At 57.8% G+C, this 21,820-nt stretch overlaps 1 protein-coding gene across 2 annotated transcripts in view; it reads left to right on the top strand.

Annotated features, from left to right (window-relative positions):
* HSD11B2 (hydroxysteroid 11-beta dehydrogenase 2) overlaps window positions 1-16,276 on the top strand; it is a 52,479-nt gene extending 36,203 nt beyond the window's left edge. For both annotated transcript variants that reach the window (XM_084644757.1, XM_084644758.1), the window contains exons 2-5: window positions 9,998-10,210; window positions 10,750-10,935; window positions 12,662-12,799; window positions 15,258-16,276. In XM_084644757.1, coding sequence (XP_084500883.1) covers window positions 9,998-10,210; window positions 10,750-10,935; window positions 12,662-12,799; window positions 15,258-15,619 — 899 coding nt within the window. In that variant the 3' untranslated portion in view covers window positions 15,620-16,276. The remainder of the gene's footprint in view (window positions 1-9,997; window positions 10,211-10,749; window positions 10,936-12,661; window positions 12,800-15,257) is intronic.
* The last annotated feature ends 5,544 nt before the right edge of the window (window positions 16,277-21,820 follow it).

Genomic DNA, 21,820 nt, shown 5'->3' with positions numbered 1-21,820 from the left:
AAACTGGTAGCTAGGAAAAGCCCTTCCCCAGAGCGGAGCTGTGAAGTGCTTGGCAAAACTGAAGTGTTCAGAGAGTGCTTGGCTACTCTAAGAGCAGGGTGCCATTCGAAACCCCCGTACCCTCTTGGCAAACACTGTAAGGGTTGCAGGCGGTGCTGGTACAGTGAGTTGCCAGGAGTCTCACAAGCTGGCTTTCTGAGATACAGTCAATTCGCAAACATTAGATGTTCCATCCCCGTCTTTATGGAGATTCTGGGTCTCTGTGAAAGAGTCAGAGCCAGCTCACCGCCATTATAAAACACTGGCTGTATGGAGAAGTTTGTATTCACCACGGTGTGAAACCCCTGGTTCTCAAGGGTGTCATGCCCACGTGTCTCAGGTTAGTTTCTGAAACCCTTCCAACTTATCTGAGGCCTTGACTCAGAGCCCCACTGGGGACAGAGAGGGAAATCTCAGGAGTTAGCCCAATTATGCGTTTTAAATGTAACCCTGTAACTAATGGATAAAAAGCAGGAGAGAGGCTCTTTGGAAAGTGGAATAGATGCAAACCACACAGGGCAGGTGCGTCCAGGAGGGGTCAGGGAACAGCGCTTAGGCCCCTGGCCATGACTTAAATCCTGGACAACTGGGAAGGTGCAAGGAGACTGGAGAAAGCAAGTACTACATACAACAACTCTGAGTAAAGGACAGGAAGGCCATGTCCAGCTGCCAGAGCCTATGTAGGCACAGCTCTGCTGCTGTAGCGAGACCGGCATGGCCCCTAGTGAGGACGCAGAGAACCCTGACAGCAGTGGCATGCCTGTGCCTGCAACCCCCGGACACGCATGGAGGATGCCATTTTGTAGAACAAGATGGTGTCCTCTGAACAGCATAACCACACATGCACCATTCCTGCCACATCACGTCGAGGGATGTGATCGTTCCCCTCTATTTGGCATGGGTGAGGCCTCATCTGGAGTACTGTGTCCAGTTTTGGGTCCCACTCTACAAGAAGGTTGTGGAAAAATTGGAAAATATCCAGCGGAGGGCAACAAAAATGATTAGGGGGCTGGAACACATGAGTTATGAGGAGAGGCTGAGGGAACTGGGGATGTTTAGTCTGCAGAAGAGAAGAATGAGGGGGGATTTGATAGCTGCTTTCAACTACCTGAAAGGGGATTCCGAAGAGGATGGCTCTAGACTGTTCTCAGTGGTAGCAGATGACAGAACGAGGAGTAATGGTCTCAAGTTGCAGTGGGGGAGGTTTAGGTTGGATATTAGGAAAAACTTTTTCACTAGGAGGGTGGTGAAACACTGGAATGTGTTACCTAGGGAGGTGGTGGAATCTCCTTCCTTAAAAACTTCTAAGGTCAGGCTTGAGAAAGCCCTGGCTGGGATGATTTAATTGGGGATCGGTCCTGCTTTGAGCAGGGGGTTGGACTAGATGACCTTCTGGGGTCCCTTCCAACCCTGATCTTCTATGATTCTATGGTCACACCACAGGGCAGATGCCATTTTGCATGCAAGTGAAAAACCGCAGGCCTCACTGAAAACGTCACAGAGCAAGGTGGGTGAGGTAATATCTTTTTACTGGATCAACTTTTGAGCTTACAGAGAGCTCTTCTTTAGGTCTGGGCAAGATACTACCTCACCCAGCTTGTCTTTCTGTAGCCTGGGCCAACATGGCTACACCACCACTCTGTTATAAAACCAGCGTGACGCACCCCTGGCCGCCAGGCAGGGTTCTTCTGCCGGCACAGTAACACACCTCCCTGAGTGGAGGAAGCTGTGCTGACGGAAGAATGATTCTGTTGCCTTCTCTCTGGGGGGTTTGCTGGGTTCGTGCAACGTTCATTCAGCTCCCCTGGGCACATGCATTCGGGCACAACCTGTAATTCCACGCTCACAGGCTGGCGTTTTTATGGCACCACGAACAAGGTCACTGGCGCTAACTGAATGCGGCCACGGTTTGGTATTCCTCCTTCCCGGGGTCATTCAGTGTGTGGCCCTGAGCCTTATTTCATGCCCCCCCCCCAAAAAAAAAACCAAAAACCCCTGCGCTAAAGATGGAGTATCTGATTTCTGTGCGGGTTTCTCGAATGCACTTGCAGAGCACCTCAGATCTTCACACCACTCTGCCTCCGGTCCCCGTCTGTAAAATGGAATAATCCCTCTCTGCTTTACAGAGACAGACACCTGCTTGAAGTGTGCCCACCGGGTTTGGGGGCCCATTTGGCTGGGGGCGCCCATGCAGCACTCTGCATCCTGAAAACCACGCCCCAGGCGTCTTTGGTTGGCAACGCAGGGCCGACCCCTGAAAAGCCGGGTGACTTCTCGACATCGCACAGGGAGCCTCTGGCAGAATCAGGGGCAGAACCCAGCACTCGTGGGTCCCGAGCCAGAAGGGATCTGCATGCTTTCGGCTGCTGCAGCGATTGAGGCAGGGCGCCTGTGGACAACAGGCTCGCCCCTTAACCCTCAACAGGCTCATCCTGGGCAGGGAGCGAGCGGTGCTGATTAACGGGCAGGGAGCTGCATGGCTGGGAGCTGAGTGGGGGCTCACTGGGCATGTGTTCTGTGTCCTCCGGAAGGCATGGGAGCAGGGTGGGGAGGGGAGGGTGGGTTGAGTCCTGGGGCGTGTTCCCCACAGCCTGACTTAGTGGATGGGCTGTGTGGGGGTACGTACCCAGCAGGGGGTGAGAGCAGGTGCTGTCTGGCGGTTGGTGCAAACCCCTCTGTGTGTGGCTAGGGAGTGGAGGATGGTGTGTACCCCATGGCCAGCGTGACAGTAGCTGGCGTGTGGTGTGAGTAGGGTGTGGGGGCTGCCTTGGCGAGGGGATGCTATTTGCACAAGTGCGGGAGTGAGTGTGCGCGCCGTGTACACCTTTGGCGTGCAGAGCCGGGGTGAGGCGGGGGCAGGGGGGGGTGCGTGGGAGCGTGCAGACTGCATAGCGAGCTGTGCTCCTTTGCCAGGCCCCGCTCCTGTTAATGGTTAATGTCCCGCCAGGAGCTATCAGCCCTGCCATCAGCACTGAGAACAAACTGTACCTCGGTGGGATGGTTTGTTTTCATTCCTTTCTCTCCTCCCCGGGACATGATACCTGCAGGTGTACAGAGCTCTAATCAGCCCCACGGGATTGCTGCTCTGCGCTCCTGTAATCTTCCCCGCCGCTGCCGCGTGCTAGGCACCGCTGCCCGCCACGCACCGGCCTCGGCTCAGCCCTGCTCCAGCCAGCCACCTCCCAGCGCCCCTACGGGCTCGCCCGCTCTGCCGGGCCAGGCTGCTTGGAGCCGCGTGCGTGAGGGCAGTTCCCTGGGCCTGCCCCCTGTGCTAGCCCACTCCCTTTGGCAGGCCGGGCGTCCAGCAGACAGAGCCGCGCTGCAGCTCAGAGCTGCCCCAGGGAGCTGTGCTGGTCGGTAACACCTGGTCATGCCCACCCGGGGAAGGGAGTTAGAACGGCACCCCCCCCCCCCCACCCATACACACACTCACAGGCATGCAATACCCTGCACACCCTGATCCCCGGCAGCTCCCTCAGACGCTGGCCCCTGCGTGAGAGCCGGAGACGAACTCAGCCTGGCGCAGCAGAATCAGCCGTGTGGCTGGCCAGCGGGGCCTGGGCCCGGCTCCAGCGTCGTTCCCCTGACTGACCAGTACCCAGGTGCCCTGCCACCAAGCTCCCTCTGCAGAGGGCCCTGGGGCACACAGGGCCTTTGTCCTCCCTGGCATTGGGCAGCCTTAGATGGTGCTCAGGTGAGGCGGGAGCTCTGGTGCTGGGGATGGTGGGGGTCCAGCCCGGGTAGTGGGAGCCTTTGCTTTCTCCGGTGCTGTGAAGAGGGACGTGTGTCTGAAGCAGGCAGGGATGGGATGTGATTCCAGGCTTTCCTGCTCTTCTTCTTGGGCATCTCATCTGGTCTCTCCTCCTTCCCACAGGCCAGCTCGGAGGCACAGTGAGACTCACCCATGTGGGTCTTCACACCACGGCGAGTCCCTCCTTCCCCCAGCACGGTGCGTCGACGCTGCACGGGCTCAGAGCTGGTGCTGCTCGATTGGTGCAATCCCGTTATAAATCCCGCCGTGGCCTGCTCTGCCCCCGGGGGGTGCGTTGGGGGCCCAGAACTGCCCGGGCCAGCCGGCTGTTCGCCACTGCAGACTGAGCCTTTGCGTCTTCGGGGGCTCGGCCTGAGGCACCAGAGCTCGCGTACGGAAAGGAGCGGTCACCGCCCTCCCCCGGCACCCACGACACCCTGTCCCTGCTCTGCAGCACCGGGGCTCCGTGGCGAGCAGGCGTCAGTCCTACTGGCTAAGGAATTGTTGGGAAAGGGACGCAGGGGGCTTGGTTGTGCTTGACTCACTTGCCGGTTGCTTGCCATAATGCCTGTCAGCTCCCAGCAGTGCTGTGGTTTGCATTGTCCTACAGGCAGGGTGCTCTGTCCGGGAAAGAGCCTTTGCTAAGGGACAGCGGGGGGGAGTGCAGGGGGGCTGAGTGGCCTATGTTAGTCTTCAGCCATCCTTGATATGAAAAGCCAGAAAATAAAGGTCCTGAATCGTGCTCAGCAAAGGTGGGTCCCTGTTCAAAGGACAAGCCCCTCATCCCATGCTGCCATCTGTCCCAGTGCACCCCCAGGGGCCGCAGCCTCCTGAGTCACCTGCCCGTCTGCCCTGCCAACCCGCTGCCCGAGAGGAGTGAATCCTGGTGCCTGCGGCAGGGAGACGGGGGCGTCCGAGGCAACCTCTCCTCCCTCCAGTGCTGCGTGGCTGGCACAGCTCTGAAGGCCCTGCATAAACGGCGGCTGTTGGCTTTATTGATGGTCTCTGCAGCAGACTGGTGGCTTTCATATCAAACTGAAGACAACAGCGATTCCAGCAAGTCTCACTCGTGTTTCCATCGCACTTCGGAGCATGCTGAAAGGGTGCTAACCGCTTACTCTGGCTGGCGCTTGAGCGTTTCCATGCGAACGGGTCTCGGCGGTCACCGGTCAGCTACACGTTGGCTAGGCCTGGGCTCTGCCAGAGCGGGAGTTCTTCCCGGAAGTCTGATTTCCAGGCGCGAGGAGAGGGACCCAACCCGCCTTGCTGGGCCGATCGAATGGACGGGAGCGTTTCTGGGCCGGCTTCGGCACCAGGCTGAGCGGGGCAGGACGCTGGAGCATGGCAAGGGAATAGCCCGCCCCGGGGCTGCTGGCAGCTGGTTTGATTGGGTGCGGGGCTTGAAATTGCCATTGTAACGGTGGTGCAAACCTCTTCTATGCTCTTAGTAACGGTCCCTCCGGCTCTGGAGGCAGGAGGCTGCTGCGTGAATGCGACTGTCTGGCGCGCACGGGCCCCTTCCCAGGGAGGGGGCCAGCTGGACGGGATGCATTGCTAGACGGGAGAGTTTAAACCTCACAGATGCCAAGTGGCCAGAGAATTGCTGGGCTGAGATTGCCCGCCGCCCCCTAAAAGACGAACACGGAGAGCCCCGAGAGAGGTGCGGCTTGCGTTTGTCCTCACAAGGCGCCTTTGCCGCTACTGCCCAGCGAGAAGGCCGGGCCGGGCGGGGCGCTGCAGGCGGGGCAGGGGACTGATACGGTCTTTAAGGCGGTTGTTGCAGCTTGTTAGGGGTGTGAGAATTCTGGCCCTGAGCCACGGCTGCACTTGCTGAAGCACCTGACACATCCCGTTGACTTGGTTAGGCCCCAGACACTTATGGGGAAGCACGTGTGTAAGCGGGTGGTGTTGGATTGGAGCCTGTGGCCTGGTCTACACTAAGCTATATCGCCCAGGGGTGTGAAAAATCCACACCTGTACATGGCATAGTGGAGACAGTGCTGGTCAACAGAAGGATTCTTCTATCGCCCTAGCTACCGCTTATCAGGGAGGTGGATTACCTGTACCGATGGAGAGTACCGACGCCAATGGGAGGAACTCTGCCAGACTGCAGCGTTTCAGTGTACAGAGTGGGTGAGGCTTGGTGAATGAGTCAGGGTGGCCCCTTTATGGTTGAATACTTTTTTTAATCGGCAGGAAACCAAAGGCTGCAGAGTAAAATTGCCATCTCTCTTCCAGCGTCTCTGAACTTCTTTTCTTTCTGGCATCTAAATAAATCAAAATTACGTCTAACTCAAATATTTGTGGCTATTTTTAGCAGATGATTTCACTCCAGTTTTACAGAAAAGCCCAATTAGGGTGGAGACAGAGAATGGACAGTTTCAGCCCCAAAGGACAGAGAACAGAGGGTGCGAATGGAAAGTGTCTTGCAACCTTAAAAACACTGTAACTGCGGTGGAACTACCCACAGCATTACAGAGTCCGCATTCGCTCCCTTGCTGTAAACCAACGGAGCCCATTCTTTGCTCTGGTGTTCACGCCGGCGCTCTGAACGCGTTCGGTGTATTTCTCTTGAGTTGTTCCAAAGCAGATTCAATCCTTGTTGCCTGTATTCCCTCCACGGCATGATGTTAACATGTGGAATTAACAATGTGTGAATGCATTTCTGCAATATTTTTATCTGTCCTACCATTTCCCTCCTTTTCTTTGGATGCTTTGCAGAGACTTTCACGTTCTCTTCCCTTTGGCTGGAACTGTAAACAATCTTCAGAAGGCTAAAAATATCCAGGGAAGGAAGCGTTTTCCACCGAGATTATTGTTAACGATCAAATTCAGGCAGATCAGTCCCTAGTTTCGGGTGGTTTCCGCCCAAGGTGGGTTGCAAGGTCCCAGTGGCATAGGGCTTGCATTGCCCCATTACCAGGCTGCAGATGAATTGCTTCTGCAGGAGTTTCAGCCCGTGGAACAAGCTGTTAGATGACTATAAATCTTGCTCTGTATCCTGGAGAAGTCTTGTGCTGACCGACCCTGTAGAATTCCACCTCTGTGCTCCCAGCGGTCGCACATTGGGAGCCATCTCCTTCAGTTTTCCCACCTCAGCCCAGGGTACATGAGTCCAGCTGTTGGAGATTGGGAGATCTTGGTTGGCTGCGAAGTGTTGCTGACTTTCATTGCTAGTCTTGTGAGATTTGGCATCTGTCACAAAACCCCAGCTTCTGGAGTCAGGTGATTGGGTGGGAGTCTCACTGGCTTTTTTTTTTTTTTTTTAAATGAAAGTTTCTAGCCCTCGTGGCTGTGTGAAAATGTGACTTGAAAAGCCAGAAGATGAATTAAAAGAATCCCAAATGTCCACATTTTTTAAACCCTCCTGACTTTGTAGCCAGCCTCCAAGTGTTGAATGCATGGGGCTAGCAGTGCTGAGTGGGGGATGCGATGCCAGCAGGAGCCAGGACAAGACAGGGTGCTAGATCTGACAAGCGGTATCATCCGGCTGGCCCCTGAGCCTTCCCGCTCTCGGCTTGGCAGTGTGAATGATCTAGGGTGTTTATCTGGGGCTATTTTTAGAGCTGTGCTCTGTGATGGGTTTGGAGATAAATGAGTGTTTTGTTCCTCCTCTGTGAGGTAAAAACAGCAGCTGAGTGACCTAATAAATCCCTGTGCCAAGGTCACGTCCCCATGGGATGGGGGCCTCCTCCCTTGCTGCTTGTCTGCGATGAGATCGGAGGGGAAGATTAGGGAGGTGGTGGAGTCTGAGCAGGGCTTGGCTCCCGGGCGGCGTGGGAAGGGGTGGAAGGGCAGCAGGAGGCTGGGGCTGGTACTGCAGGCCCTGGGAAAGCTGCGTGCATTTGGAGTGGATGACGTTCATGTGGTGGCAGGTGCCCTGCTGATAGCCCTGGGGGCCAAAGTCCTCGGCTCATCCCCAGACCAGGTACGGCCTGGAGAGCAGCGTCCGCCGCGGGCTGGCTCACCAGTGTACCTCAGCCTGCGCTGCAGGAGGAGAGAGGCCAGTTTCCGTTGGTTCCTGAACCTCGTTGTGGAGCCTAAAGCAGCCCAGCCGCTTGTGGGGAGGTGAGGGGGACGGGCTGGCCGGACTGGGACCTCTGCGCGCTGGGTTTGGGCGGCTGTGACCGCTCCCACGGGGAAGAAGGCCCCTGCACTGCTGGGTTTGTGCCGTGGGCTAGGGCTTGGTGCACAGGTATTACCCTGTAGTAGGCACCATAAGTATATTTTAGACAGTTCCACATGTCCAGTCCATGCTAGGCTTTCTCCGTAAGAATCTGTTATGCCGGAGGTGGGATGGATCCCAGGAAATGTGTCTTTGATCTGTGGGCAGCAGCAAAGCACTTTGAAGCTGGTGGACTAAATGGGAGAGCAGTTAAATGTCCCTTCATATAGTGATAGCTGAGACAGTAGAAGCCACCACTCAAATCACAGGCCAATGTGGCAAAACTGGGGTAGGAGTCGAGCCATGCAATCTGAGGGGTTTTCCCAGGGATCTCAATGCAAACACAATGGGCTGTGTGTGGTTTGGTGGAGCTGTATGTATGTGCTAAACACAAACAGCAGACAAGAGGAGAGGGCCCAGAGAAACCCAAGGAGGCTGCAAGAGTTTCCTTGTTCACAAATCCAAGCCTCTTTCCAGCAAGCACACTGCCCAAAAAGCTCTGTCTTGGCTTTCTCACAGGGTCGTGCTCTTAGCACTGAACACAGCAGACGTCAAACAGGACTTTCCATGTTCTTTGTCAATAAACAGGTTTGCATCGCAGAAACACCTGACCTCATCATCAACGTCTCCTCTTAACAAAAACAACCAGCAAGGACCTGAATATTGGTTAACATCTTGGGCTAAAAAGGGGATGACTAAAGCTTGGTGTCCTTTAAGTCCTTAGTTAAGGTCAAGTCTACACTGCAGGCTTCTGCCAGAATAGCTATGTTGGCCGGGGTGTGAAGAGGTCTGAGTCCTGATTGGCAAAAGCCCAGAGTGTAAATGGAGCTGGACTGGGAAAGCTGCCCTTTTATGGGTGTAGCTTGTTTTGCTCGGGGTTGTGCTATGCCAATCTGTAGCGCAGTGTTGCCGATGTAGCTGCATTCGCAGTCAGGAGGGCTTTGCCAGCGCTGCGTACCAGCACTCGCTGGCCCCGGGAGCGCTCCTAGCCACGGGAGACACACACACGTCCGGAATGTCTCAAGTAGTGTTTCCTGTTGTGCTACTTCTCTCAAGTTAACCCAGGACCACCAACTCTATCCAGACACCCCGCCTGAGACTCATGAAAGCAGTTGCGTCTCTGGGGTGCGTCGTACGTGGGTTTAAAAACGTACCTCCCCCACGCTGGCTGCCAAGTCTCACAGCTGGGCTCCCGGTCACTGCTGGCACTCAGCTGGGAGTGCCGCTGTGCTCAAGGCAGTGCTGCCCAGTGGCTGGATGAACAGACTGGGAGCCAGGAGCCTGGGTTCTGCTCCTGACTCTGGACCGTATGGTGCCATTCTTTGCTGGAGTTAATGGGGAGTTCTGCTTAACAGCTAGGGGCACCCTCAGGCACCAGCTCCCTAGGACAACCTGGCCTGCCTGTGCCCGTCTACAAACGAGGCATAATGAGACTTACCTGCCTTTTGAAGGCCCTTTGAATGGTTCTCATGAAAGATTTTATTGTTGCTACGAAATCCCCATGGAGTAGATCCTGCCCCCCTGCTCGCAAGGCGCACAGGTGCTGCTCCAGCAGAGGGTCTCTGTGCACACATCCTGCTCTGGGCCAGATCCTCAGCTGTGCCCAGTGGGGAGTGAGAGGGCAAGATGGCTTAGCTACCTTTCCACACATCCCACTCCTGCTGGGGCTGAGGTGGGGGATAAGTTATGGTGGCTGCAGCAGGCCCATAAGGAAGGACCTGTTGGCTGAGGATTGGCCAGGTCACGGTGCCCTGACTCTGCCCCCCATCCTGCCCCTGATATGTTTTCTACGTGTAGGGGGAGGATGTGGTGTCAAGCCAGCTGCCATGGCTTCACACCACCCCCAAACTCCCTGACACAGAGAGAATCCTGGCTGCCCTTTTAGGGCATCTTCCCAGCTGGGGGGAGGAAGGGGGGGATATGTGTGGGCCCAGTCCCTGTTTCCTGGAGCTCAGGGTGCGGAGGCTGCAGCTAGGCCATCTTGTAGGCAGCGGGCAGCGCTTAGCACCCTCGCTCGCTAAGTCTTCTCTTGGCTCTTGCAGGGTGTGATTCTGGGTTTGGAAAGCAGGCCGCGCGCCACTTGGATTCCATGGGCTTTAAGGTGTTTGCGAGCGTGCTGGACCTGGAGAGTGCTGGTGCCAAGGAGCTCCGGCAGAGCTGCTCACCAAGCCTCACGCTGCTGCAAATGGACCTGACCAAACCGGACGACATCCGGAAAGCCCAGCAGCTCGTCCAGCCCCAGACGGCGAGCACAGGTAGGAGCCCTGGCTTCCGGGCGCCCCCGTCCGCATCAGACCGCTGGGGGCAGCCCATCACGAGCAACCCCACGCGGGGCCCTGCTAGGGCGGTGACCTCAGCCTGTGGAGCAGGGCCCCAGACCAGCCCCTTCTGCCTGATATTCCGGTTATGCTGCTCAGGCTGCACCCACAGCCTCCCACCACGATCCGCGCGGGAGTCAGCTGTTCGTTTCTCCTGCTCCTTCCTGCCAGTGGCTGTCCCCCCAACTCGGCTCTCCCCTCACCCTTGGGCTCCAGCTTTGCAGGTGCATGGAAAACTATCTGTGCCTGGCTCTGAACCGCTGTCCCCTCCTGACCTGGGGAGCTCTCTTTGGTGGGAGGGGATAGCTCACGGGTCCTGGTGGGTCCCCTCCCTGCATCAGGGTAAAGCTGAGTTCCCTAAGCATCCCCGGTCGGCGCGGGCTTTCCAGGCAGTCGAACAGGGGGTAGTGTCAGGCCGCGCCGGTCCCATGCCTGCATCCCGCTGACGCTCGCCTTCTCCGCGCCCCTCTCCACAGGGCTCTGGGGTTTGGTGAACAACGCAGGCTTCGACGACACCATCGCTGACGCCGAGCTCTCCCCGCTCTGCAAATTCCGCACCTGCATGGATGTGAACTTCTTTGGCACGCTCGAGCTCACCAAAGCACTGCTGCCCCTGCTCCGCTCCTCCCGGGGCAGGATTGTGACCGTCAGCAGCCCGGCAGGTAAAGGCCCGGTCCCCACCCGGTGGGGAAGAAGTGGGGCTGGGTGGAGACCAGGCCACAGTGCCTCATAAGACCAGCCACATAGAGTCAGACCAAAGGTCCATCTAATCCAGTGTCCTGTCTTCTGCCAGTGGCCAGTGCCAGGTGCCCCAGAGGGAATGCACAGAACAGGGAATCCGCGAATGAGCCATCCCCTGTCGTCCACTCCCAGCTTCTGGCAGTCAGAGGTTTCGCAGGAGCTGTAGTTTGGTTGCTTTTGATGGTGAGCTGCTCACTAGGGCCCCAGTATCTTTCATCTGGCCTCAGCTCGTAGATACCAAGCCAGGTTTGCCCCGATCCCCAGTAATGTATGTTTTATCTGGCACCTGTAGCCTAGGCTACCAAATTTCTAATTGCACAAAACTGAGCACCCTAGCCCCGCCCCTTCCCTGACACCACGCCCCCTGCCCCCCGCTCACTACATTCCCCCTCCCTCAGTGGCTCACTCTCCTCCACCCTCACTCACTTTCACCAGGCTGGGACAGGGGGTTGGTGTGCGGGCGGGGATGGGGGATCTAAATGGGGGTGCGGGCTCTGGGGTGGGGCTGGGGATGAGAGGTTTGGGGTATAGGAGGGGGTTTTGGGTTTGTGGGGGCTCAGGGCTGGGGCAGGGCTTACCTCAGGCAGCTCCCAGTCAGCAGTGCAGCGGGGGGGGGGCTAAGGCAGGCTGACTGCCTGTCCTGACACTGCGCTGTGCCCCAGAAGCGGCCAGCAGGTCTGGCTCCTAGGCGGAGGTACGGCAGGTGGCTCTGCACACTGCTGTCATCCGCAGGCACCGCCCCCGCAGCTCCCATTGGCCCCGTTCTCCCCTGTCAAGGAGCCAGATGTGCTGGCTGCTTCCGGGGCATAGCGCGGAGTCAGGACCGGTAGGAACTAGCCTGCCTTAGCTCTGCAGCACCGCCGATGGGACTTTGAACGGCCCGGTTGGCGGTGCTGACTGGAGCTGCCAGGTTCCCTTTCGAGCGGGTGTTGCGGTCGAAAACCGAACACCTGGTCACCCCACTGTGGCCGCAGCATCTCCGCGTACCAAGCAGCAAACACAGCGAAGAGTCCAGCAAGGGGACTAGCTGCCTCCTTCCTGCCCAGAAAGCTGCGGAATGTTTTTATTTTTGCTGGGCAGGGTCAGCTGCTGCCAGTGTGAGGTTTGCATCTTGTTCTGAAGGCAGAGCTCCAAGCGTTGGGGGCGTTCTCTCCCCCAGGAGGCAGGTCCATAGCCTTGTGCGACTTGCCACGAATCTCCGACCCTTGCTGCCACGTGCCTCCCCCTGGAGGCTGGCGGGTCCATTCTGGGAACTGTTCCGAGAGCTTGACGCCCTGGGCGAGTGGCGTGGCTTTAGGTCACTTGCTCCAATGTCATGGGGGTCTTTAAGGAGGAGAAGTGATCTCGTGACACTCGCCTGTTGTTTGAGACGGAGGCCAGTGGGGTATGCAGTGCCGGGGGTGAGGTGCTCTCAACTGGAGGTGGAGTTAGGACTGTCACAGAGCCGAGTCTGAGTCCTGAGTTTCACCCCCTGTGTCTCTTGGAAAGGACGTGCCAATCTGTGCTTAGCTGTGCTGTGCTGAAGTGCTGGACCACACCTTCCCCCCAGGACCGGGACCCAGGAGTTCTGATACCCGTAACTGTTACGTTGTCTCGCAAATAATTCTGCCCCCACAGCAACGGCCCGTGTGTTTTCTTCTCTCCAAGGCGACATGCCGTACCCGTGTTTAGCAGCGTACGGGGCCTCGAAAGCTGCCCTCACCCTCCTCATGGACACGTTCCGAAGCGAGTTGGAGCCCTGGGGGGTCAAAGTGAGTGTGATCCTACCCGGCTACTTCAAAACGGGTAAGAGCTCCTCACCTGCCAGCCGGGCTGTGATGGGGGGACACGTGGTGAGGCCTGCCTAGGGTGGTATATTGGGCAGGCTTGTCACAACGGCCCGCGTCTCAGGGAACAACCTGCACTCGTTGCTGTGAGTGAAGCCCGGCTCCCGAAAGCCAGCTGTGTGGAAAGACGCCCAGTCCCAGCTGTCCCCCTGAATGTTTACTAAGCATTTCACAGCCGGTGTTAATTAATTAAAGCCTCGATCTGTACAGGAGAGGAGGAAAGGACCAGCCGCGTCCGCGTCTTGGTAAAGATCAGATAACTGAGAGATTGCTCAAGATCACTTCAGGCACTGCCAGGACTAGAACCCTGAACTCTCTAATGTCACAGAACTAGCTGTCATTTGCTTCCCTTTTGGGAGCGCTATGTACTGAGCTGTGCTGTGTCTAATTGCCCAGTGTCCTAAGGGGCAAGACTGTCCAAATGTCCTCCTCGTGGCCACAGGTAAGAACACTGGCCGCTGCTGGATGCTGAGCTGTGTAGAAAATCTGGCTCTGGTTGCGATGCGGAGCCCCTCTAGAAAATCGGGCCTTAGCTGTCCCTTGGCCACACCTCACTCTTTTCTGGGACTGTGCTAACCATCCTTCCGGCCCCGGTCACGTCAGTTGCCAATCTGCAGATAGTTCAGAGCAGAGCAATACCCTCTTCTCGTTGAAGTGCCCAGAACCAAACCCCACGTTCCAGGCGTGTTGTACCCCAGGTTTAGAGAGGAGCGTTTCTCTGATGAGAGGAGACCTGCCAGCTGGGCACTCCCCAGCAGAGCTGGAAGGAGAGGGGCTTCATTGACACATGTTCAGACCAAAACTGCACGGGGCTTTTTCTGCTCCACTTCCGAGGAGAGCAACAGGAACAGATTTTGCTATTCGAACCCCAGCCAGTCCAGACATGGGGGGGCAGGTCACTTTTGTGGTCCGCAGGGGAGATGGAACTTTAATATCGTGGAACTAACTTTGCTGGCGGCTCCTTCCCTGGCCGTGTGGTGTCTCCCTGGGCCAGAGATCTTGTCCTCGCTCTGTTTTGATGGGGCACTAAGCAGCCTTCTGGCTGCTGGATGAAGTGGTGCTTTTGGTCTGCAATATCACGTCTAATTTACTTGGCCCAAGTCTCAGCAGTTCTGTTTCCCAGGGCACACCTAGGCATGGGATTATTTTCCCCAGCTATTTAGCAAGCTTTCTGCAGGCTCCCTCACTTTACCTGCTGCCCGTGTGTCTTGTCTCTCTGGGACCTGCTACTGGGTTTCACGGGCCTCACTGATGTTAGCAACTCTTGCCAATTTAGTGTCATCATCTGCACACGTTGTCCGTGTGCTGTTTGCCTCGCCCTGTCATTATGATGCTGTTACTTAACAGCAGTGGTGGGCAGGGAGTGTCACAGAAAGATTGGAAACCCCGCGATGCACAACTCACAGCTAGATCAAAGACAGCAAGTGCAGGGAGATATGTCCCTGGGGGAACATGAGCAGGAGGTAGGGCTGCAACCTGGATGCCACTAGTTACTTTTAAAGATCCTTGCGCTGCATTGCACAAAGGAGGAGTGCGGGCTTGTCCACACATGGAGCTGTTCTGGAGTGGCTGTTCTACTGTAAATTCACCCTAGTCCGGAACAAAGTTACTGTGTAGACGAACCCTTACGTGGCAACAGAGGATCCGGCACCATGAGGTGTGTGCCGAGGCAGCAGGCGGGGGACACTGAGGTAGTGGAAAATCCAGGACTGAGGATGAGGGCTGAAGGCAGCACAGAAGTGAGGGTGGCACTCCCATGATGACCCCCTTTTGGGTCAGGACCCCCATGGTTCCAACACTGTGAAATTTCAGGTGTAAACATTGAAACTGTGACATTGACTAATTTTAAATTCCTATAACCATAAAGTTGACCAAACTGGACCGTGACTTTGGTAGGGCCCTACCCAGTGGGGACGGGTCACCAACTTGTATCTACGCAGCCAAAAAACCCCCATGGCAGTGAGTCTCCGCCTGGGACAACTGTCTTGGGCTTGTGGGGCTCAACAAAGCACAATGGATGTTCAGGCTGGGGCTGGACCCCTGGGCTCTGAGACCCTCCCCACTTGCCGGGTTTCAGCCCGAGCATCTACACTGCTAGTTTTAGCCCTGCAGTTTGAGCCCTGCAAGCGAGAGTCAATTGGCTCTGAGCCGCACGGCCGCAGGGTATTTTTGCTGTGTAGATGTCCCCTGAGAACCGGAGGCCATTCCCGAGCAGTGGCGTGTTCTCATTGCTGACAGACTGTCTCTCGCTCGACCCCACAGCTGGGAGGAGGGAAGGTTCCCTAGGTTTGCTATCCATGGACGCCCTGGGTGGAGGAGGGAGGTGCTGCACTCTCTGCATTCCCCCGGGTCGTGCGTCTGGGGTGGGGCGGCCAGGCAGCAGGGACCAGGGCTTAAGGCTGTTGGGTTCATTCTAGGTACGAGTTGCGACCCTGCCTACTGGCACGAGAAGAAGGAGCAGCTCCTGGCCAGCCTGCCCACGGACTTGCTGCAGGCCTACGGGGAGGAGTACATCCATGAGATCAACAAGCAGTTTGTTAAATTCATGAAGATTGCGAATGAGGATTTGAGTTTAGTGGTGAACAGCATCGCCGACGCCCTCATCTCCACCACTCCAGCGCCGCGCTATTACCCGGGGCGGGGCATGCGCCTCATTTATTTCATCCACCACTACCTGCCCTCCGTCATCAGAGACCTCTTCCTTAAAGCATTCTTCATCAACCAAAAACTCCCCAGGGCACTGCAGCCAAAGCACCAGAACGGGCTCAAGCAAGAGTAACCCTTGCCGCAGGCTGCGGGGGAGCCAGGAAGGCGCCTGGAGATGTTGTAAAGCAGTGGCGGGGTGGAGGGAGTCTTCTCACTGTATAGTCTTAGGCACAAAACTAGGTAAAACCGAGAGCGCGCACGTGCATGACACGGCCGCTGCGTTGTTCTTGTGTGCCGGGCAGGGCGAATCAGCACACTCAGAAACCAAATTGCTTTCTCTGAATCAAAGCGATGCAGATCTATTTCCTACTGTGTAAGAATCAAAGTGCTTGAGAGACCTTGGTGGGTATTATTTTTCTGACTGGGTGTCTCTCATGAAAAGGCCGCTGGCGAGACGCGGAATCACGTATGGGTCAGCTGCCCCCACCATGTCATGTACCTGAGTGATTTTTCTCAGCTAAGTGAATTTTTCTTTGCTGCTGCTGGGATGTAAGTGTTACTCTCTCAGCTGTCTCTTGACTGGCTCAAGAACGGTGGCCTTTACCTGTCAATGGACCAAACCTGTGTCTGCCTCTCTCTGCAGCTCTTCACACTCCAGCCCAGGACCCAGCTCTCCTGGACTTCAGCTGGGACTGTGGTGGCCAAGTCTCGAGCGGACGGTCTACAGATCTTTTCACAGGATGAATTATGTGATTGTCACTTTTTAAATAAACCGGTTATTTGTATTTCAGCTAAACCCCTGAGGTCTCGCTCTCTCCTGGTGGAAGGCGGTGGGGCTTCCCAGGGGAAGTCCACACCCATAGATGTTGGAAATGGTCATTCAGTCCATCCCCCACCCAGTGCAGGACTGGGCCCTACCAGCGTTGGCAGGGGAAGGACAGTCTTTAGGTGGGGGCAGCGTGTACCTCTAGCAGAAGCAGCCCTGCAGGGGTGCAGCTCGCTGGCTGAGGGGGCTGTTTTCTGGATGTTTGGGTGTCTCGGGCTCTTTGAGGATGGGTGTGTGGGGATGTTACTGCGTGGCTGGCACTGTGATGGTTGTGTTCATGTTCTGAGGTTCGGCACATCGACCCATTTGTCGGGCTGCCCTCCAGGGCAGTGACTGTGGGTCTCTGTGGTGGGAGGGGGGGCAGTATGCAGGGCTGAGTGTGTTTGTCCAGGGTTGTGGCTGTTGTGGGATGTGTTGCAGTGTGGGCAGGCAGGCCAGTGCCCATTTACCCAGGGAGCCGGGACAGTTGGCTCTGCCAAGCCATCTCCAGGACACTTGCCCAGGGCATTGGCATGTGGCCAGGTGCTGTTGGGGGGGCAGCCCAGGGCCTGTCAGGGTGTGAGATGAGCACAGGCCTTGGGGAGGGGCACCCCACTGACAGGACAGGGAGCTTGTGAGGTGTGGGGGACGCTGGGGCAGCCCAGGGCCTCTCCCTGAGACACAGGGTGATGGCTTCCCCCCACCCCAGCTGCTGCGGGTACCCGCTGCAATGGCACAGAAGAGAAGCTGCTGCTTCAGCACCTTTCCCATCCCACCCTCCACCTAACCCAGCTCCACTGGGGAACTGTACAGCTCACCTCCTCCTGCGGGGTGAGGCCTAGCAAACTCGGTAATAGGCAGCACCAGCACCCCCGGTCCTGGGACCTCTGCTGCCCCCAGTCCCACGACACCCCCAGCCTGCTCCTCCACACCCCCGCAGTTACCGTCCCCCCCAGCAACACGGCTCATGGGGCCACCTGAGGGATGGGCGCTGGCTGGGCTAGGAGCTCTGGGACACCTCCAGCGCCCCAGCCCTCCCCTGGCTCCCTTCCATTCTCTAACCGGCGCAGGGGCCAGCCTGAATTGCTCCAGGCCAGGCTGAGCGCTCAGGAGAGCAGAAGTGGTTCCCATTCCCCGCTCTGCCCTCCTGTGGACTGGCAACCTCGTCCAGCAGCAATGGCAGCGGGCTGGGGCAGAGCCTTGTTTTGTCCCTCTCCCCAGGCCTGGCCCCTCCGCTATACGCCCCACACTCTCTGCAAGGAACGGCCTGGTTTGGCTTAGCCGCAATGCTAACCATGGAAACTGAGGACTAGAGCCCCTGTGCCAGGCGGGTAACCCCACATGCCCCGTGCTTCCCGCCCAGTGCAATTCACTCCCTGCAGCTGGGCTCTCAGCCAGTGCAGCTAAGCCGGCTTACAAGGCCTACAGCAGGGGTGCTTGCCTGTGCTCAGAACCTGCCTGCAGCGAGGGGGCTGGCCGGGCCCATGCGGGTGGCTGGAGCCAGGCCTGCAGCCACAACGCAGGGTCCATCTCTCACACTCTGAAATGTGAGCCCGCTCGCTTGAGCTTAGGAGCAGGGGCGGTTCTAGGACTTTCAACGCATGTTACTTGTAGGAGTGACATCCCGGGGGGGCAGGATTGCCCGCTTTGCCCAGAACAGCCACATGGCTGGCTGAGCTCTGAGGGGCCTTTGCTGCCTTTCTCCTGTTCCTGAGGCTTGGCAGAGAGCACTCAGGCTCTGCCACCTCTTGCCCAGTGCCAGAACCCAACAGGCCCCAGGGCAAGTGCTTCCAAGCCTGAAGCAAACATGTCCCTGGCCTGACACCTGTGCGCTCCTGGCAGAGTGGCACAGGTGCTGGGGGACCTCAGTGATGGACATCCGGCTCGCATGACGCTGGCCCGGCCATGACCACAAGGCAAGCACCAAGGAGCTGCTGCCCCGTGTGTGTGCCTGGCGCCCATGACCCTGCCCTGGTTTCTGAGGGCATGCCTGCCATTGACCAGCCCTGCTCCTCCCTAGGCCGCATCCCCTGACTGTCCCCTCTCAGGCCAGGCCACCAGCTGATGGCATCCTGTGTGCCAGCTGCCATTACGCAGCAGGGTCAGCACGGGCAGGTCACCCCTTCGGGAGCGGTGACCCTGGGTTCAGCCCGCACCTCGCCCCAAAGCGCTGGGTAAGCATCACAGTGGGCAACGAGGCAAAGCCTGAGCGAAAAGGCTTCTACTGGGCTAAAGAGGCTGTAGGCCTCGCCTAGCGCCCGCTCCGCTGGTAAACTTAAGAATGGCCTGGTGCCTTCATCCCCCCCCCCCCCCCGCCCAAACAGGCACCGCTGTGTCAATCTGCTCTTCCTGCGCAGCCCCCTGCTGCATTCCCTGCCCCGGCACAACAGCCTCATCCCTGCTAATGCGTCAGGCCTGGTCTCGCAGCCTCCTGAGCGGCTCGCCAACAGGTGTTTCACCCCCCCCCCCCCCCAATGCCCTGTGTCCTCCCTACGCGCTGCCCCACAGTGCTGCTGTTAGCGCAAAGCCAGACTGGCTCACTGCCCATTCCATAACCCAGCGTGGCCATGCAGCCCCGAGTCCACTCACCAGGTCCTAGACGGCCTTCACTGCACAGCCTGCACCCAGCCCTCCAGTAGCCTAGGTGCGGGGGGTGGCGGAGTGCCCAGGATGCCAGCCCAAGCACAACTGTCTACTCTTGGGCACAAGCCAAACGTGAGGCAGCTGCACTAGTGCCCCGTGCCAGCCTGGGCCACACTGCATCTGCAGACAAGCCTGCAGCCCCACGCTGCCCTGCCTAGAACAGTCCCGGCCCTCCATGTCTCATCAGGCAGGGCTAGGTCACCGTGTGCACAGAGCGCTCCCCGCTTTCACAGCTGGATGGCAGGCTCAGAGATCATTCGCTTAGCTGGTCTGACCTGTTACAGACCCTGTTACCTTTTCACCCTGGCTGGAGCCTGCCCAGGAACTTGCATTTGACTCAAATGCATGATTTAGTTGGGGATTGGTCCTGCTTTGAGCAGGGGGTTGGACTAGATGACCTCCTGAGGTCCCTTCCAACCCTGAGATTCTATGATTCAAGTGTAACTTGTTTGGCTAAAGCAGGGGTCGGCAACCTTTCAGAAGTGATGTGCCAAGACTTCCTTTATTCACTTTAATTTAAAGGTTTCACGTGCCAGTCATACATGTTAATGTTTTTTAGAAGGTCCCTCTCTATGTCTATATATTATATAACTAAACTATTGTCATATATAAAGTAAACAAGGTTTTCAAAATGTTTGAGGCTTCATTTAAAATTAAATTAAAATGCTGATCTTACGCCGCCGGCCTGCTCAGCCTGGGATTCCGTTCACCTAGGCCGGCAGCGGGCTGAGCGGGGCCGGCGGCCAGGACCCCAGCTGGGAAGGGGCCGGCAGCCAGCGGGCTGAGCGGGGCCGGCGGCTGGGATCCCAGACTGGCAGTGGGCTGAGGGCTCAGCCCGCTCTCGGTCTGGGGTTCCAGCCACCGGCTCCTGCCAGCCAGGGTCCTGGCTGCCAGCCCCGCTCAGCCCACTGCTGGTCTGGGATCCCAGCCCTGCCCACACAGAGTGGGTACCTACCTTCTCCCTGCTTCTAGCTCATTCTCTTCCTCTCGCGCTGCACTGAGCTGAGGGTGGGAGAGCACTGAGCACAGGGCTGGGGGTGAAGGAGCAGGCTGGGGGTTGGGGTGTAGGGTCTGGCCAGGAGCTAGAATGAGGGAGGGGGGTCAGGGTTGGGGCAGGAGGTTTGGGTGTGGAGTGCTCACCTGGGCAGCTCCCATTTGGTGCAAGGGGTGCAGGCAGGAATGTGGGGGGGTGTGCAAGCGTCAGGGCATGGGTATGGGGGGCTGGGTATGTGTGGGGGGTGCTGGAGTAAAGGCTGGGGTTGTGGGGGGTGCAGGGGTCAGGGCAGAGGGCTGGGGGGGACTAGGGTCATGGGGGTGCTCCCAGCCCTCTGCCCAGAGCGGCTCACGGTATGGGGCTGGAGGGGATATGCCCCGATTTCCCGCCCCCATCCCCACCTCTTCTCCACCTCCTCCCTGGAGCAACACGCTCTAGCTCCGCTTCTCCCGCTCCCTCGCAAGGGCCATCAGCTGATCTTGGCAGCAGGGAGGGAGAGGAGGAGGGGCAGGACCCCAGCACCGCGGCGGGAGGGGGAGCTTGCCTGCCCTGCAGCAGCAGCCGGCAGGACCAAGCTTCTTCACCCTGCCCCGGGGGCGGCGAAGAGCGGGGCAGGGTGGGCAGGATTTTTGATGGCTCGCTGCTGCCTGCCGGGGTCCCGGCCTGGGTTCGGCAGCGGGCTGAGCGGGGCCAGCGGCTGGGACCCGGCCAGCAGCAGCGTGCCCTTTGAAATCGGCTCACGTGCCGTCTTTGGCACGCGTGCTATAGGTGACCAACCCCGGGGCTAAAGCATCTTCCAGAAAGGGGGCCAGCTGTGATGTGAAGCCTTCAGGAACTGGCCGATCCACCCAATCCAGCAGCTGAACCGCACTTCAACATTTGGGCCATTGGCCATTTCAGCTTCCAGCCACTGGTTCTTCAGCTGCCGTTCTCCACTCGCATGAAAGCACCCACTTGGGCCCTCGTGCACCGTACGCCCATCCATCTTCCTTCTGCAGAGCTGCACGTGCTGGCAGCCTCAAGGCTCTACCTTTGAGGCATTTCATTCCACCCACAACTCATTTGCGTGGCTCTTTTTTTTGCACCCTCTCCAATTTTTCCACACCTTTCTTAAAACATAGCCCAGGCCTGGTGGCGGTATCCCACTCTGTCTCACCAGTCCCGCCCGCGGAGGTAAAATCCTCCCCCGGCAGAGAGAAAACACAGTGACACAGCCTGAGGGCTGAGGCATGAGGAGGACACCGTGGGCCCCGGACTGATGTGGGTCTGCAGGCAGAGATGACCACGGGAGAGGCACCACCAGGAGAGGGCATGCCCCTAAGAGAGCTCATCCCAGAGATTGCTGGCAGGAGGCACTGGTGAGCGAACCATGTCACGGTCTTACAAAGTAAAGAATAAGGATTACCACACCGTTCTTCCAATGCCCATGATACAAAATCACACTGCTGGCACCCCAGCCCACACACCCCCTCCAAAGGGGAACAGTGGAAGTAAAGCTGAGACTCAAAATAAGACAGTCCCGCTTACTTCAGTGGCCAGGCCAGCGCCAGCTGGGTTGTAGAGGACACCAGAACCCAGCCAGAGCAGCAGTGTGCGGCCGGACCTAGGCCTGGCCTGCTCGGGTCTAGTTCCGTGTGGTTCCTTCATAGCGTTCATGTCCTATAAAGAGCAGGAGCCCCAGTGAGGCCAGGAGCCTAGCTGGCAGTCACTGGCTACACTCAACCCTTTGAGGATACACAGAGAAACGTTCCACTGAGTGCCAGGCTGGGGCACCAGCTGAGGCCTGGGAAGGGCAGTGGGCAGAGGAAGGTTGGGGGCCCACTTGGCTCCAGTCTCCCCAGGAGGGGGGAGGGCACAATCCCTCAGGATCAGCTCCTTGACTCTCCTGGAGT

This window comes from Lepidochelys olivacea (assembly GCF_965140295.1).
Source record: "Lepidochelys olivacea isolate rLepOli2 genome assembly, chromosome: 12".
Taxonomy (NCBI): domain Eukaryota; kingdom Metazoa; phylum Chordata; order Testudines; family Cheloniidae; genus Lepidochelys; species Lepidochelys olivacea.
Note: the sequence above shows the minus strand (reverse complement) of the source record. Positions and strands in the feature narration are given on the sequence as shown.